Below are 14,076 nucleotides of genomic sequence, written 5' to 3' on the forward strand. Positions count from 1 at the left end.
TGTCCTCGAACAAGCACTAGAAGCACATAGCCTAACCGTTCTAACAGGATAATTTGGGCTAGTGCCAATAAGATGCCCCTGCCTCAAATCAAGACGCTTCTAAAAAAAACTACAATATTATTCAAAAAATACGCAGTGGCTTTTAACTCTCAGGCCTCTAAAATCATGTCGGGTCCAAAAATAGCCTAGGTAAGCCTATCCTACTCCCTGTCAACGCTAGCCTACTGTTCAAGCCTTACTGAAATAACTATCATTCCCTTGACCCTCTACGTCAAGCAATGGACAACGAAACGTTGACTTAATTTACTTTAGGCTATATCAGAAGTGTTTTCCTGCAACTTCTGATTGGTTGAAACACTGTTCCTGTAACGTTTGATTGGTCTAATGATTCATTTGTCTTACAAAACTTTTCATATTTCAGTGCCTACTCTTTTAAAGGGCGGGGAAACCCAAATTAACTTTGCGAGTTTTTTGTTTCAGCGTGATATCATTGTGTACAACATGCGTTTTAGCAATAAAAAAATCCAAATTTTGTTGCCCTCGTCTCGCTAAGGCCGCTTTTGTTTGACACCCGTTTGCGAGGTCTCGTTGCGCATCAAGCTGTGATTTTGTTCGCTGTGACGTCACAAGGTACATATAGTTGTGCCCAAAAGTTTAAGACCAGACTTGATTTATGACGATTTTTGCATTACTTCAAAATACTGCATCAGATATAAGATGATGCATAAATATGATGCAACTGAAACAATACATGATGCAGTATTTTGAAGTAATGCAAAAATAGTCATAAATCCAGTCTAGTCTTAAACTTTTGGCCACAACTATATGTACCTTGTGACGTCACAGCGAACAGAATCACAGCTTGATGCGCGCGAGACCTCGCAAACGGGTATCAAACAAAAGTGGCCTTAGCGAGACGAGGGCAACAAAATTTGGATTTTTTTATTGCTAAAACGCATGTTGTACACAATGACATCACGCTGAAACAAAAAACTCGCAAAAAGTGAATTTGGGTTTCCCCGCCCTTTAAAGCGGTTCCTCAGCCCTGACTTGAATCCAGTCAATAAGAAAACAGCTCGCATACACTAGATTTTTACATTGTTCAAATCTTAATCAACCGAGTAAAAGGAACTCATCAAACTGACCATTATAAAGATTTCGTTGGAGCAAAACTTACCGATTTTTGTAAGTTTTGCCTGCGCGTGTTCAGCCCAATGTAATGATTTTAGACTTTACGCAGCCACGCCGTCGTTGTTTATTATCATCTCTACAATTTTGCCATAACTTGCCTCATAAAGTAAGAGTTTGGCAACTGTAACGGTAATTCAGTTTTTCTTTGTATAAAAATCAGAGTTACCACGTGAAAAATTTTGTTCTAACTTTGAGAGACAACTAAAGACAAAAATTAAGAATTTTAGAAATTTTTAAGGTCTGGAAAGTTGTATCAAAAATCAAAACCTGCGCAAGTAGCTTAGTAAGAGTGAAAAAGATAATAAAAATAAATAAATTGACCTGTTTGAAGTTTCGATTTATTTTTCTTTGTCAGAAAACAGCAACAATGGTAAAGTTACAAATAGTGTACAGGAACAAAACCAACAAAAAGAAAAAGGTGGCAAAACCACAGAAGTTTAAAACGTGGTTAAAACCTAACAGTTTAGAATAGATGAATCAGTTGAAAAAGAAACCAACTGGAGGTGTGCCAGTTGACGAAGCCATGTGGAGACGACCAGGGCCGTTAACAGGATTTCTTGGAAATAGGCATTAAAATTTTTCTACGTATCACTATGCGCTTATCACAATCTTGGCGCTGCTGGTAGCCTGTAATGCAGCAGCTTGCTCTTGTTTGCAGTGTCAGATGTAGAGCCTTTTGTTATGTTGTGCTCGATCAAACAAATATGCCAAAAGCATGATTGTTTAACAAATCTTACGCAATCTTAAAATTTCCCGAATTGTAAAACTTACTATCTTTATCTAGCGGTTGCTTTTTTGAACTTTTATTTGTCACATGGCGGTAGAGAATTACTTCCCGGTTCCATTGATGTTTCACTGGTCATTCTAGGCTAACCAGAAGAAAGTTTACAGCAAAGTTAGTGCGGACGGTCAGAAAGTTTTCCATTTGACCTAGGAAAGGTTTTTGGGCCTAGGTCAAACATTTGCTGATTGCTGAAATCGGAAAAGCGGTTTTGGTCTTATTTTTAGTGCCGAAATAGGGATAGCAATATTCTTACCTGTGCCATTTCAATTTTTGAGTTTAAATAAACATTAGCCTGTTTATTTTGAAATCTGTGTTTCGGGTTATTAGCCTACTGGCTAGGCCTCCTCATGGCCTACTGCATATGAAATTGGTTGCCTGACCATTGACCAACCATTTCTAAAGGGATCACGGATATTGTGCTAGTTCCTAATACAAGAAAATTATATTTTATGACGCGGATATTAAAAGGCAACTGCTATCTCTTTATGTCGCTGGCAATCAGCTTAGGTCCAAGTTTGGAAATTGCTCTACCGAAGTTAAAAATGTAATGTACCAATCATATTGTATGCCAATGTATGGTTCTCAGCTATGGTGTAACTATAAAACTTCTACTTTAAATCGCATACGAGTTGCTTACAACGACTTGTACAGAATTATTCACAATTTATCGTAATACGACCAGAGATACGACAGTGGTAAGCTACTGTTTTGAAATGGGAATCGATAACTGATGACTTTAGGAATTAAAATTAATTATTATTTGATCATGATATTAAAATGATGATCATGATCATGAATGATGAAAAATGTAGTGAAGGTTGTATAAGTTCAATCAAGAAGTGGCGAAAAAACAATCCTCAAAGATGAGTGACTACCTTGGTTTTGAAAATTGTGCCAAAATTTATGGGAAAACAACTTAAAAAAGAATTGATGACCTTATCTTTGAGATTTGTTTTTTCGCCATTTCTTGATTGATCTTGATCGAGTGACTACCTTGTTTTTGAAAATTGTGCCAAAATTTATGGGAAAACAACTTAAAAAGAATTGATGACCTTCAAGTCATTTTGCGATAAAAATGTATTGATAAAATGAAGTTAGATTTGGGAATTTGTTTTGAAGCTGTTGGAAAATTTGTTTAGTGGGTCTGGCAACACTGTAAGAAACAAAAAATCTGTCACATATATTTGTGTCGCCTCCCCGCCCATTGCGTACGAATGTTTGAAAGGGGCTTTTTCAAGCTTTTCCCTGTGGGGAAATTTCTTTTGTATGTTCAGCAACTGACTACGTCTGTTATACTGAATGTGTTTTAAATGTGCACTATCCATCAGGTAGTTACGGCTTGCTGTTAGAATTGCGTGCTTATTTGTACTAATGAAGGAAATAGAAAATGTAGCCTCAATAAATCTGAAACTTGTTTGACAGCATTTTGGTGCTGAACATTAGTTATCATGTTTTGGACTATCAATATAGAAGGCCAATTCACTTTCAACCTTAAAATAGGTGAAAGCTGGGCTTAAATTAAGTTAAAACTAAAACGTTTTTAGTTAAAATAAAATGATAAAAAGTAGGCCTATAGTTATATCACTAGCCTATTATATTGTCTGTTTGTTTGTCATATCTTTATCCTACATTGCGGGAAAGCGGAGTTGAGCGCTATGCATCGGTGTACGCCTTCCGACGTACACCTGACCCACGCTGCAGCCGACGGCAATGTCTGTTTCCGGTTGTCTACTCTACTTAAAGTACTTATGACTTAAATTTGGTACTACCCATTACTCGAAATCGATCACTGGGTAGAGGCAATTATCGTAAAGTTTCTTGCCCAGAGAAACAACAGCAAGTGCGGGTGGCTGGAGTCGAATTTTAAAATGTTTGTGGAAACTGCAATCGGCGTCTTCGGCTTTTTTTAATTTTTTCTCTCGATCTTTTCAGGGTACGAACTGTTCAGGGTACGAACTAGGTTGCACCCCATCCAGTCAGTATGGGATAAATTGCAGGTCATTAAAATAATTTTTTTCACTAAAGTTAGCTGTTGGACAACATTACACTAGGCCAGCGGTTCCCAACCTTTTTGGTGCTGTGACCCTTTTATAACATTTGCCAAGTTACGGTGACCCCAAGGATAAAATTAGGGGTCCACGTCTTTTAGGTGCTGACAGTTAGGTGCTGGTCTAATAGGCGCGCACACTGTGGCGTCTGGATATTTAGGTGCGGAGCACTGTGGCGCTCGTTCATTTAGGTGCTATTCCTAGTAAAGTCTGTAGATTGTATCAGCTTAGCAGGTAGGGGCGTAGGACAATGCTTTTCACACAAAATATTATATTGAACAGGAAAATATATTGTTTTGTTAATGCGTGTGCGTTGTTGGTCATGGCTTCAGTGAGTGAAGTTGCTTAATCCACCAATGCTTTTTCACACAAAATGTTATATTCAACAGAAAAAATATATGGGTGAAGCTGCTTAAACCGGGAATGATTTTCACACAAATTGTTATATTGAAGAGAAAAATATGTCATGGCTTCAGTGAGTGAAGCTGCTTAAACCGGCAATGATTTTCACACAAAATGTTATATTGAACAGAAAACTATGTTATGGCTTCCGTGAGTGAAGCTGCTTTAACCGGCAATGATTTTCACATAAAATGTTATATTGAACAGAAAAATATGTTGTTTTTTTAATGCGCGTGTTCAGCATTTATTTCTTGTTAGTCCAGGTTTGCGTCGGCGAAAGCTTTATCAATAAATTACTCAAGTTTCCGAACATGTATGAGTTCACTTTTAGTTAGGTCAAATAATAACTACACTAAACATCAGTAAAAAATGTACCGTAGCCTGTATTCAACCGGGCGGTAGGCTTAAGTGAAGACTAACTTAGTTTTCCGTCAAAACCCCGACTAGGTTTAATAACGAGCGAAGTCCCACCATTATGCTTGAAAAAATTGCTGCTGATGGCTTCATGTATACGTTGCAGTGTTTGATTGCGCATTTTTCGTATTTATTAATTGTTTAATAAAAATCTTCATCCTTCCACCTCGTGTAGCCTACCTTCTCAAACAAAAGAGCTTGCTGTGGGTTCTTTGCTGTAGCCTAGGCTACTTGCAAAGTCAGGCACTGCACACCAAAATTTTAACCACCCGCTTCAATATAGGCTAAGGTATGATTTTTTTTACTGATGTTTAGTGTAGTTATTATTTGACTTCTCTTTCGCAACCACCGAGGTCAAGACGTTTAATCTAAATAACCAGACATTTTTCACACAAATCTGTTGTATATACGCCGTAAAAACATCTCATGTGATCGATGTAGACGCACAATCTTGACATTAAATGAAAGCATACATCAACTGAAAACATACTATCCGAAGATGCAAAGCTTTGCAATAAAATTTAAAACATTCAATGTACAACTAGCAACTTTCCATACAGTGTTTTTTCTAATTTCTAAAAAAATTAAAAGTTGGCAGAAAAGTGTACTTCATTATAATCTTTACTACCCAAGCATGATAAAATAATTTGAAAATATATGTAGTTTAATCGAATGCCAAAACAATTCTGCACATGGGAAAAATTTTACTTTGTTTCTGCGCGCAATGCTTTAGGAGGTACAGCAGAATGATTATGGAGAAAATTTGGAAAATTTTAAGCAAAAGTTTACGTAATTTAGCCTACAGTCTTTTTGATCGAGAAACATTTTGTGTGAAAAGCATTTCCGGTTTAAGCAGCTTCACTCACGGAAGCCATGATATAATTTTCTGGCAAGCTGCCATGCTGATACAATCTACATACTTTACTAGGAATAGCACCTAACTGACCGGGCGCCACAGTGCTCCGCACCTAAATATCCAGACGCCACAGTGTGCGCGCCTATTAGACCAGCGCCTAACTGTCTGCGTCTAAAAGACTTGCTCCCAAAATTAGTTGGGTTGATCCTCCTTCACTGCACTTTTGGAGCTAACTAGTAGGCTACTAGGCTATATATTAAATTTGACTTCTAAATAAATAAACAACACAACAAATCAACACAACAATTTGTTCAGTGAAAAGGCTGTGCTTGCTTCTTTTTAACCTGATCTGAAATCCTTGGAGCAGTCTTTGCAAGAGCACAACGCAAGATCATCTTCTGCATCAAGTCTGCTCCTGTATTTAGATTTGATAACCAACAAGCTTGAAAAGCCTGTTTCACAAAGGTATGGTAAAGGAAGAATCAGGCGCAATGCGATCTCAGACAGAACGGGATATGACTGCAAACTTTTGATCAAAAATTGGGTAACTGACATTGAAGAAAAATCAGTTTTTGCTGCATTGCTGGTAATGAGTTCAATGAACTCCTCTTGTGCATTCTCAGGAACATCTTCAACTCTGATGGTGAATGGGCTTCTAGCAAGGGCAAATGGTGTGTCAGGTAAATTAGGAAAATACCTTGAAATTTCTTCCTCAAGTATTTTGAAGTGTTCTTTGACAGAAAGTATTGTTCTATTATATTATATTAGAAAGCCTCAAGTGACCCCAGGCAAATTGTCAGGCGACCCCAGTTAGGGTCGCGACTCACAGGTTGGGAACCGCTGCACTAGACTAAGTGCCTCATGTTGCAAGGTGGCATATGGCACACAACATATATCCTAGTCTTGTCATCAGTGGTGGCCTTTGGGGTGGGTGAACTGGGCGACCGCCCAGGGCCCACAAATTTATGAGGCCCACGCTTATCCAAAATATACGGTACACAAAGAAAGTTTACATTAAGCACTCGCAGAAAGCAGTAGGCTAACTTAAACTTTCTTTTCCACCATAGTTTGTACTTTGCATAAAAAAAATGCTCTGAAGCATCCCCAGAACTTGCTGGAGACCTTGACAATGAAGAACTTTCCACCGAAGTGCAGAGCTTCACAAGAATATCTTCACCATTGAAAACAAAAGAAACCACAGTTCTCTCTGTTCTACAGTATTTGTATCAAAACAAACTGAATGTTGTGTACCCTAACTTGTGTTTGTTACTAAGACTATTTCTTACTGTGCCAGTTACTGTAGCTTCAGGGGAAAGATCATTTTCTAAACTAAAGTTGATAAAAAATCACCTTTGCTCTACAATGAGCCAAAAACGCTGGGTTGGACTAGCTGTTGTTTCAATTGAGCACAACGTGGGCAAAACATTGGACAATGCTTCTCTTATGAAAGAGTTTGCCGCAATAAAAGCTAGAAAGGTGCATTTTGTGTAAGTGCTGTTGTGCATTTTGTGTGGTGGTGCAACATAGTATCAGAGTGATGTGAAGATGTCACAGCATGAAATACACCTTTCTCGCTTACCATCGCTGTTTGTTGTTGCATCATGTTAATTCCTTTTTGTGTTATTGTCTTCTTCTATCGAGTCTTCTAAAGTTCGTTGATACACCACAGATTGACACATTTTTCCGCAACGGAGTTATACACTGACAGGTCCCACCTACTACACCGGTTATTGTGATTTGTGGCTTTTTGAGTTTGCGTATAAATTTTAATTTGTTGATACGCAGGCGGTAGGGGGCCCTCATATTACTTCTTGCCCAGGCCCCACAAAACCATAAGGCCACCACTGCTGCTCATGAGAATAGATGCTGTGATTAATTTTCTTTAAATTTAGGGAATGCTTATTGATTATTGTAAAAATTTTCATTTTTGTGCATGATTTTGGAAAAACAACTCGTGTGATTCAGGCCTCGAAACGACTTTTTTTTTCCGGCGGCCAAACGTGTCCGACTGAAGCAAGTTGTTCGGCGGCCAATCACAAGCACATGGCGGCCATCGGAACTTTGATACGCATCAACATACAGTCTTCGAAATTAGCGCATTTTTACTTCGGCAGAAACGAAAAATATACTAGAGTAGTCTATCACGACCGCACTGTTTGATTTGTTGTGATGTAATAATACCAAAAGTAGCAATAAAGCGAGCAACAAGATACGCACGTCGCACGCTGTTACAGTAATTCACGTTAAATAACTCATGGGGAGAAAGTAAGTTAATTTTGGGTTGATTCAACGTTCGAGTCAGCACAAATCGATTTAATTTTCCCGGCGGGTTATATTGCGTAACAACAATGCCCAATAAGAAAGTTACGTTTGTTTTACATTAATTCGACATCTAGCAACGTTGAATTATCATAAAATAACGTCAATTGCTCAACCAGGTACCGGCAACAAATTAATAGCTCCCTGCGAGAAGATTGCCTCGATTTATGTATACACTAACATAATTTCGGCACAATTGGGATACTGCGAACAACACAAAGTCTGTTTGATAAAGAACTAGCTGTCAGAATCGAAATCATCGGAGGATGAGGTTGTCGCGTCATCACTGGAATCAGACACATCAAGAGGCTCATCACTTGGCTGTAAATCTACACCGTCTTTGCCATTCGCAATGAAGCGTCCGCGTTTTGCGGCTTTCGGGCTTTGATACCAATCCACACGCCTCTTTCTTTTTCATAGAGATCCATCAGGGTGTTGACTAAGGAACAAATCTATGGCTGTGCAGTGTGCAATAATGACTGGGAGGAATGTCTAACCCTAACCTTACATGCGTTCGTGTGGCCTCGGCATTTTTATTGCCGACCCTAATGCGCCATTTGCTGACGCTAATTTCGAAGACTGAATATATCGCATCAATAAAGTGTATTGTGATGTCACTTGCATTCTGCTTATGTCAGACATCAGCTGCTTGGTCAATCAATAATGTTAACAATTCAAGCATAGACAGTGTGTATTGTGATTTATTGGGTGCTTTGACTGCTTTCTAATCCTTTGTGATTGTAAGTGGCAAAGTACTTTATTCACAAGGCCGCTTGCGTAAAATTTTCTCGGAACTTCATGGCGGACAAATGCGGCCGACGGAAGGGCGAGACTCGGCAAACAAAATGTCGGTTTTTGAAGGTTAATCGCGGCCATGGCCGCCTTCAGTTTCGAGGCCTGTGATTACTAGGGCCTGCAAAAGTCAATAAAGTCAAAGCTTTTTAAGGACCTCGTATGTCCAGTGTCCACAAATTAAAGAATAAATCAAAGAATGTAAAAGGAATGACTAAAATACATTACTGCTATTACCTTGTTTAGATAATTGCGTGCATGAGCACTTTGTACTGTAGACAGTTTTGTTAAGTATTTTAAAATGGCTGGTGATGTGTCTTCGGATTTTCGTCACCTGATTCATGTTCTTGCTGATGGACTTACTAGTGAGAATGTAACAATGCTCAGATATTTGTGTAAAGATGCAATTCCACATGGCATGGAAATTCCGACAGCCCTTGGGTTTTTTGAATACTTTGAAACAAAGGGATGGATTAGTGCCAATGAGATGTCATTTTTGGCTGAAGTATTGTATCGGATTAATCGTCATGATTTGTTGAAGCGTTTACCTGGAGTAAAAAATCGCAGAGATTATGAAGATAACTTTTTGATGTCTCAAGCAACTCAAAACTTTACTCCATTCAGAATTGCATGCTTTAAACTTCAAGACGAACTGACACAGTCTGACTTTCAATTGTTTAAAAATTCATGCAGGGACAAACTAAGCAGTCGAAATTATCAAAAATCAACAGACGTCATTAAATTGCTGATTTGTTTAGAGGAAGAAGATCTCATATCAGATGGAGATTTAGAGTTTATTTTGGAATGTTTGCAGCGTCTGGACAATCAAGCTCCCTATCAAACATTCTATCGCCTTAGCCAAGGTGACATGACAATTACTCTGCCAAAAAGACATCAGAGTGCATCTCAGTTTGCTTCTCCACCAGAAAGAAGATTTGATCATTACTTGGCTCATTCACAGAGTCTGCCACAAGTTCATTCACAGAGTCTGTCACACTTTCCTCAATTGACCCATTCTGTTTCACCACACACTAATTACAGCCCAGGGTATCAATTTCATTCAGTTTCTACTCCTTACAATGTATCGCTGTCTGCTGCTAAAACTTCCCCACCATCATATGATGATTCAGTGTCTGCATACAGCGGTAAAACATTTCGAACTGCTCTTCCTGATGAGAGTAGAACGTTTTCAGAAAGTGAGTCTAACTCTGAAAAGCCAACCACTCTTTACGCCTCTACTAGTTCTCCATTGATGTCAAGACATTTTCCGAGTGTACCACAACCTTGTGAATCAGAAGCAACTTCAAGAAATCCTCATCTTGATCCTGCGTCATTGAATCGTGAACCAACTGCACTTTTAGCTAGCTCAAGTTCAGCGACTCCTTGTACCTCAGCTGAAGAAACTACCATAAAAGATCACTCCAGTCTTGATTCAGTTGAAAATGATGCTGTGGGTTCGACAACATCACAGGCTTATAAAAGAAGCACTGCAAAGTTTCCAGAAAAGAAAATGGAAGATTTATCTGGTGATGACTACCTTGATGATGTTTCTGCAATGGTATCAGCCATCAATGAGGAGTCTTCTGGTGAAAGCCATTCAAGAGACAATCTCAATCTTTCCCAAACACCCCCAAACGTCATCACATCTTTAGAGCATTATGAGATGAATAACATACCAAGAGGAACGTGTTTGATAATAAATAATTTTCAATTTGAAGGCGTAGTGAATCAGGCAGAAGCATTGAGAAGACTGCACTTAGGTGAAACAAATTACCCGGTTCCAAATGTTGGTTTAAAAGACAGAGAAGGAAGTCAGAAAGATGCCACAGAGCTGCATGACATGTTTAAAAGCTTTGGGTTTCAAGTGAAGCTGTATGAAAATCTTGACCATCGAGCAATCATTAAAGTGGTATCAGAGTATGCAGCAAAAGATCATAGCGCATTTGACTGTGTTGTTGTTGTGATAATGTCCCATGGTCTGCAGGGATGTGTGTACGGTGTGGATGGGATGAAAGTAAGGTTGTCACAAATTCAAAAGAAATTTAAACCAGAATATTGTCCCTCACTTGTCAACAAACCGAAAATCTTCTTCTTTCAAGCGTGTCAAGGTGACAGACGCATGGATGGACATTCATCTGAAGTACCTACATCTGTTGCTAGTAGCGACGACATTGTAACTGATAGTCCAGAAATTTCTTACATCAGCACCCCAAGTGAAGCTGACTTTTTGATTGGCCATTCTACCGTTCCAGGTTACTTGTCGTACAGGAGCAGGACAAGTGGAAGTTGGTACATCAGTACACTTGTTAAAAATTTGAAAATGTATCACGAGACCGAAGATTTGCTCAGTATCATGGTGAAAGTCAACAGTGAGATGGCTACCAAACCTTTTAATCAAATGTCAATGCCTATAACGACTTTAAGAAAGAAAGTATTCTTTTCAAAGGCTGTGAATATTGATAGCCCTACTTCTGAAGTTGAAGATGAATATTAGTGGTACGGTTGTAGTCTACAATTTTTTTGACCTTTTTAGATTGCTGTGGTATTGACATCGTCTTGCATGTACCATAAAAGCTTGATCAAACCTTGTTTTGGGAATTTTGAAAATTGCTTAAATACTTAATTCTGACTAAAAAAATCCTGATCCTTACCGAAGTTCTTAAGTTGTTGTTCCTAACACGATCGTTGACGTGCTTGTTTTAAAGGGTCTGCTACTATTCGGTGAGTCCGGTTCGGTGAGTTCCTAACCTCTAACCCCTAACTCCTAACCCTAAAACGGCAATGATAATTAGGCTACGGTACCCGATAATTAAAAAAAAATTGAAAAAATCCCTCGTTAAGGGATCGGACTCACCGAAACAGGCCATTCCGTGTTTTAAAGGTAATTAAACTAATAGTATTTTTGAATTAATATCTCTCAGCCTAACAACGTTTTTGAATTTGTAACCAAAAAATTAACGTTTTTAAATTACCCTCACTACGAAAAATAATGTTGTGAAATGGCAGCACTTTTAGCTGAAAAACGAAAAGCCCACGGTGTTTTTTTCGTGGTAAATGAATTGCGCAGTGGGTTCTTGCGCAACGCATGTAATCTACTTATATATATCATACAGTACTTGAATTGTCGTACTAGTGCATCTGATGTGCTTTTCAGCTAAAATTCGTCTACTGTATTGTGCTTGTCTATAATGTCCTTCTCTTAACAGTGACGTCACTCATGCATCCTGTTACTTGGATAATAATTTGGTAACGCTCTTAGTAATGACGTATTTTTGAATGGCATAAAACTATTACTCATTGCTCAAACTAAAACGTATTTAATTCTAGTAATGGAATTAAACCTGTAAGTACAATACTGTAACAATCAAGACCACATGTCTCATTAAGCTGTTTAATTTTTCAAAAAAGTTATCGTTTTGCAAATAATGTGTTAAGTTAAGGTTTTTGTGTTCAAATTCAGCTTGACGTTTTGAATCATTTTTTGTTGTATATTTTACGTTTGACTTAATCGCGATTTTCAATTGGCTAAAAACATGCATCTCTGGTATATGATGATTGATGACCAATCAGGATTGATGTGTTTGATTTCAAACAATTTTTAATCTTTTGCGAAGTTGAAAAGCTTCAGAAGAAAGAAAGTAATGCAAAGTTGTGTTGTTTTGAGGTCTGGGTCGGGACTTCATTTGAAATCGTCAGTGATCACTGTAACTTAACTTGGTACAGTCTTCATAGCTGGCATCGAGGCTTGTTTTTTAGGGTCTGCTACTATTCGGTGAGTCCGATTCGGTGAGTTCCTAACCTCTAACCCTAAAACGGCAATGATAATTAGGCTACGGTAGGCCTACCCGATAATTTAAAAAAAAAATTGAAAAAATCACCGAATAGGAATCGGACTCACCGAAACGGGCCATTCCGCGTTTATTATGCCCGCTCATACAGTTGGCATTCAATTTCGTGTTGACAGCTACGAAAAACATCATATGTACAGTACACTCATTTTCAAGTTGTGATTCATCAGTTTTGTCTTTTCTATCTTCTGAAAATGCACAAATAACAATGTTGGAAAAGCAACTCTGGAAACTTTATCTGTGTCTTTGGCTTATTTAATTTTTGTAGCGACAGTGTGTAACTGTGCTTCAGCTGTCAAATTGTTCTTGAACGATAAATACCAGAGCGGAAGCATCTGATTCGAAAACTGTGTAGTCTTTCGTTGCTTCCTGCCGTGTCATATCTGCAATTTACTGTTATGTTGTAAGGTATATCATACTGGATCATACGTTTTCAGCACCGAAAAGGAATAAACTGATTAATAATGTTATTTGATAAAACTCACTGTTTTCCATGTCACAGCTAATGATTTCTCGAAAGTCAACAGCAAAGCACGTCATTTGGTCCAACTATTATATGATTAATTGCGCTCATGTTGCTGTTACTCGAGGTTTGCAAAGTTATTGGTCTTGACTGTGGATTCGTCAAAACCACTCACTACAAATTTTTTTGGAACGATCAGCCATGTTTATCGCAACTTGCTCTTACCTACATGCCTATTGCATTTCGCTATAAAACTTGAAAATTTAATGCGTGCCGAGGTGTTGGCCTATCAGAGCACTATTTTTAGTTCAACCACACGCAAAAACATAAACATCTGACGTATCGTACTGGAATATTCTAGTCATGAGATTTTTTTCTTTAAAACAATAATTATGAAAACATGTTGGTCATCAGGCTTTAACGTCAGCTTTGACAATTTATCCAGTCCTTGATTTATTTGCATTACATTTTTTTTTGCCAACATCAGTTTTCTTCTAGTTTGTGCGTTTTGTTTGTTCGCATTTTGCTTTCGTGGCGAAATTGTATTGCCAACTGCATGTGGGTAATCTTTGTAAATAGTCTGAAATACTGATGTAAAATAAACAAAATTCTGAGCCAAATTGTGTATTCAAATGAAGAAAAGGTGTTTTATGTAAGAAAATTGTGAGGGCATTGCTTCACATCATAGATGTACAGGTTTTCTGGACTCCTGTTCCACTTCGACTATGAAGTCTGTGACTCCAAATCCACTCAAGCTCCAAATAGTTTGGGAATGTTGACTCCAATCCAACTCCCAACGCAAAACATAAATCACAATCCAGATCTTTTATAGCCTACTACTAGGGACGGTACATTACGGGACGCGCAACTCCGTTGTTCCTTCAACATTAGAAGGGTCAATTGCCAATTTGACAATTTTTTTACGCTTTACTGCTGGCTTGCTTTCAACTAAAAACCTT

General features: G+C 38.2%; 1 protein-coding gene across 1 annotated transcript; it reads left to right on the forward strand.

Moving 5' to 3' along the window:
- Positions 1-9,178: 9,178 nt before the first annotated feature.
- Positions 9,179-13,731, forward strand: LOC145781980 (uncharacterized). The gene has a single exon (XM_082593697.1). It carries the CDS (start codon positions 9,186-9,188, stop codon positions 11,298-11,300), a length of 2,115 nt encoding a protein of 704 aa, XP_082449823.1. The 5' UTR covers positions 9,179-9,185; the 3' UTR covers positions 11,301-13,731.
- The last annotated feature ends 345 nt before the right edge of the window (positions 13,732-14,076 follow it).

This window comes from Aplidium turbinatum, chromosome 13 (assembly GCF_918807975.1).
Source record: "Aplidium turbinatum chromosome 13, kaAplTurb1.1, whole genome shotgun sequence".
Classification (NCBI taxonomy): domain Eukaryota; kingdom Metazoa; phylum Chordata; class Ascidiacea; order Aplousobranchia; family Polyclinidae; genus Aplidium; species Aplidium turbinatum.

Bases quoted from the DNA above. Each gene is read 5' to 3' on its own strand.
- LOC145781980 (XM_082593697.1), top strand. From the start codon at position 9,186: ATGCTCAGATATTTGTGTAAAGATGCAATTCCACATGGCATGGAAATT.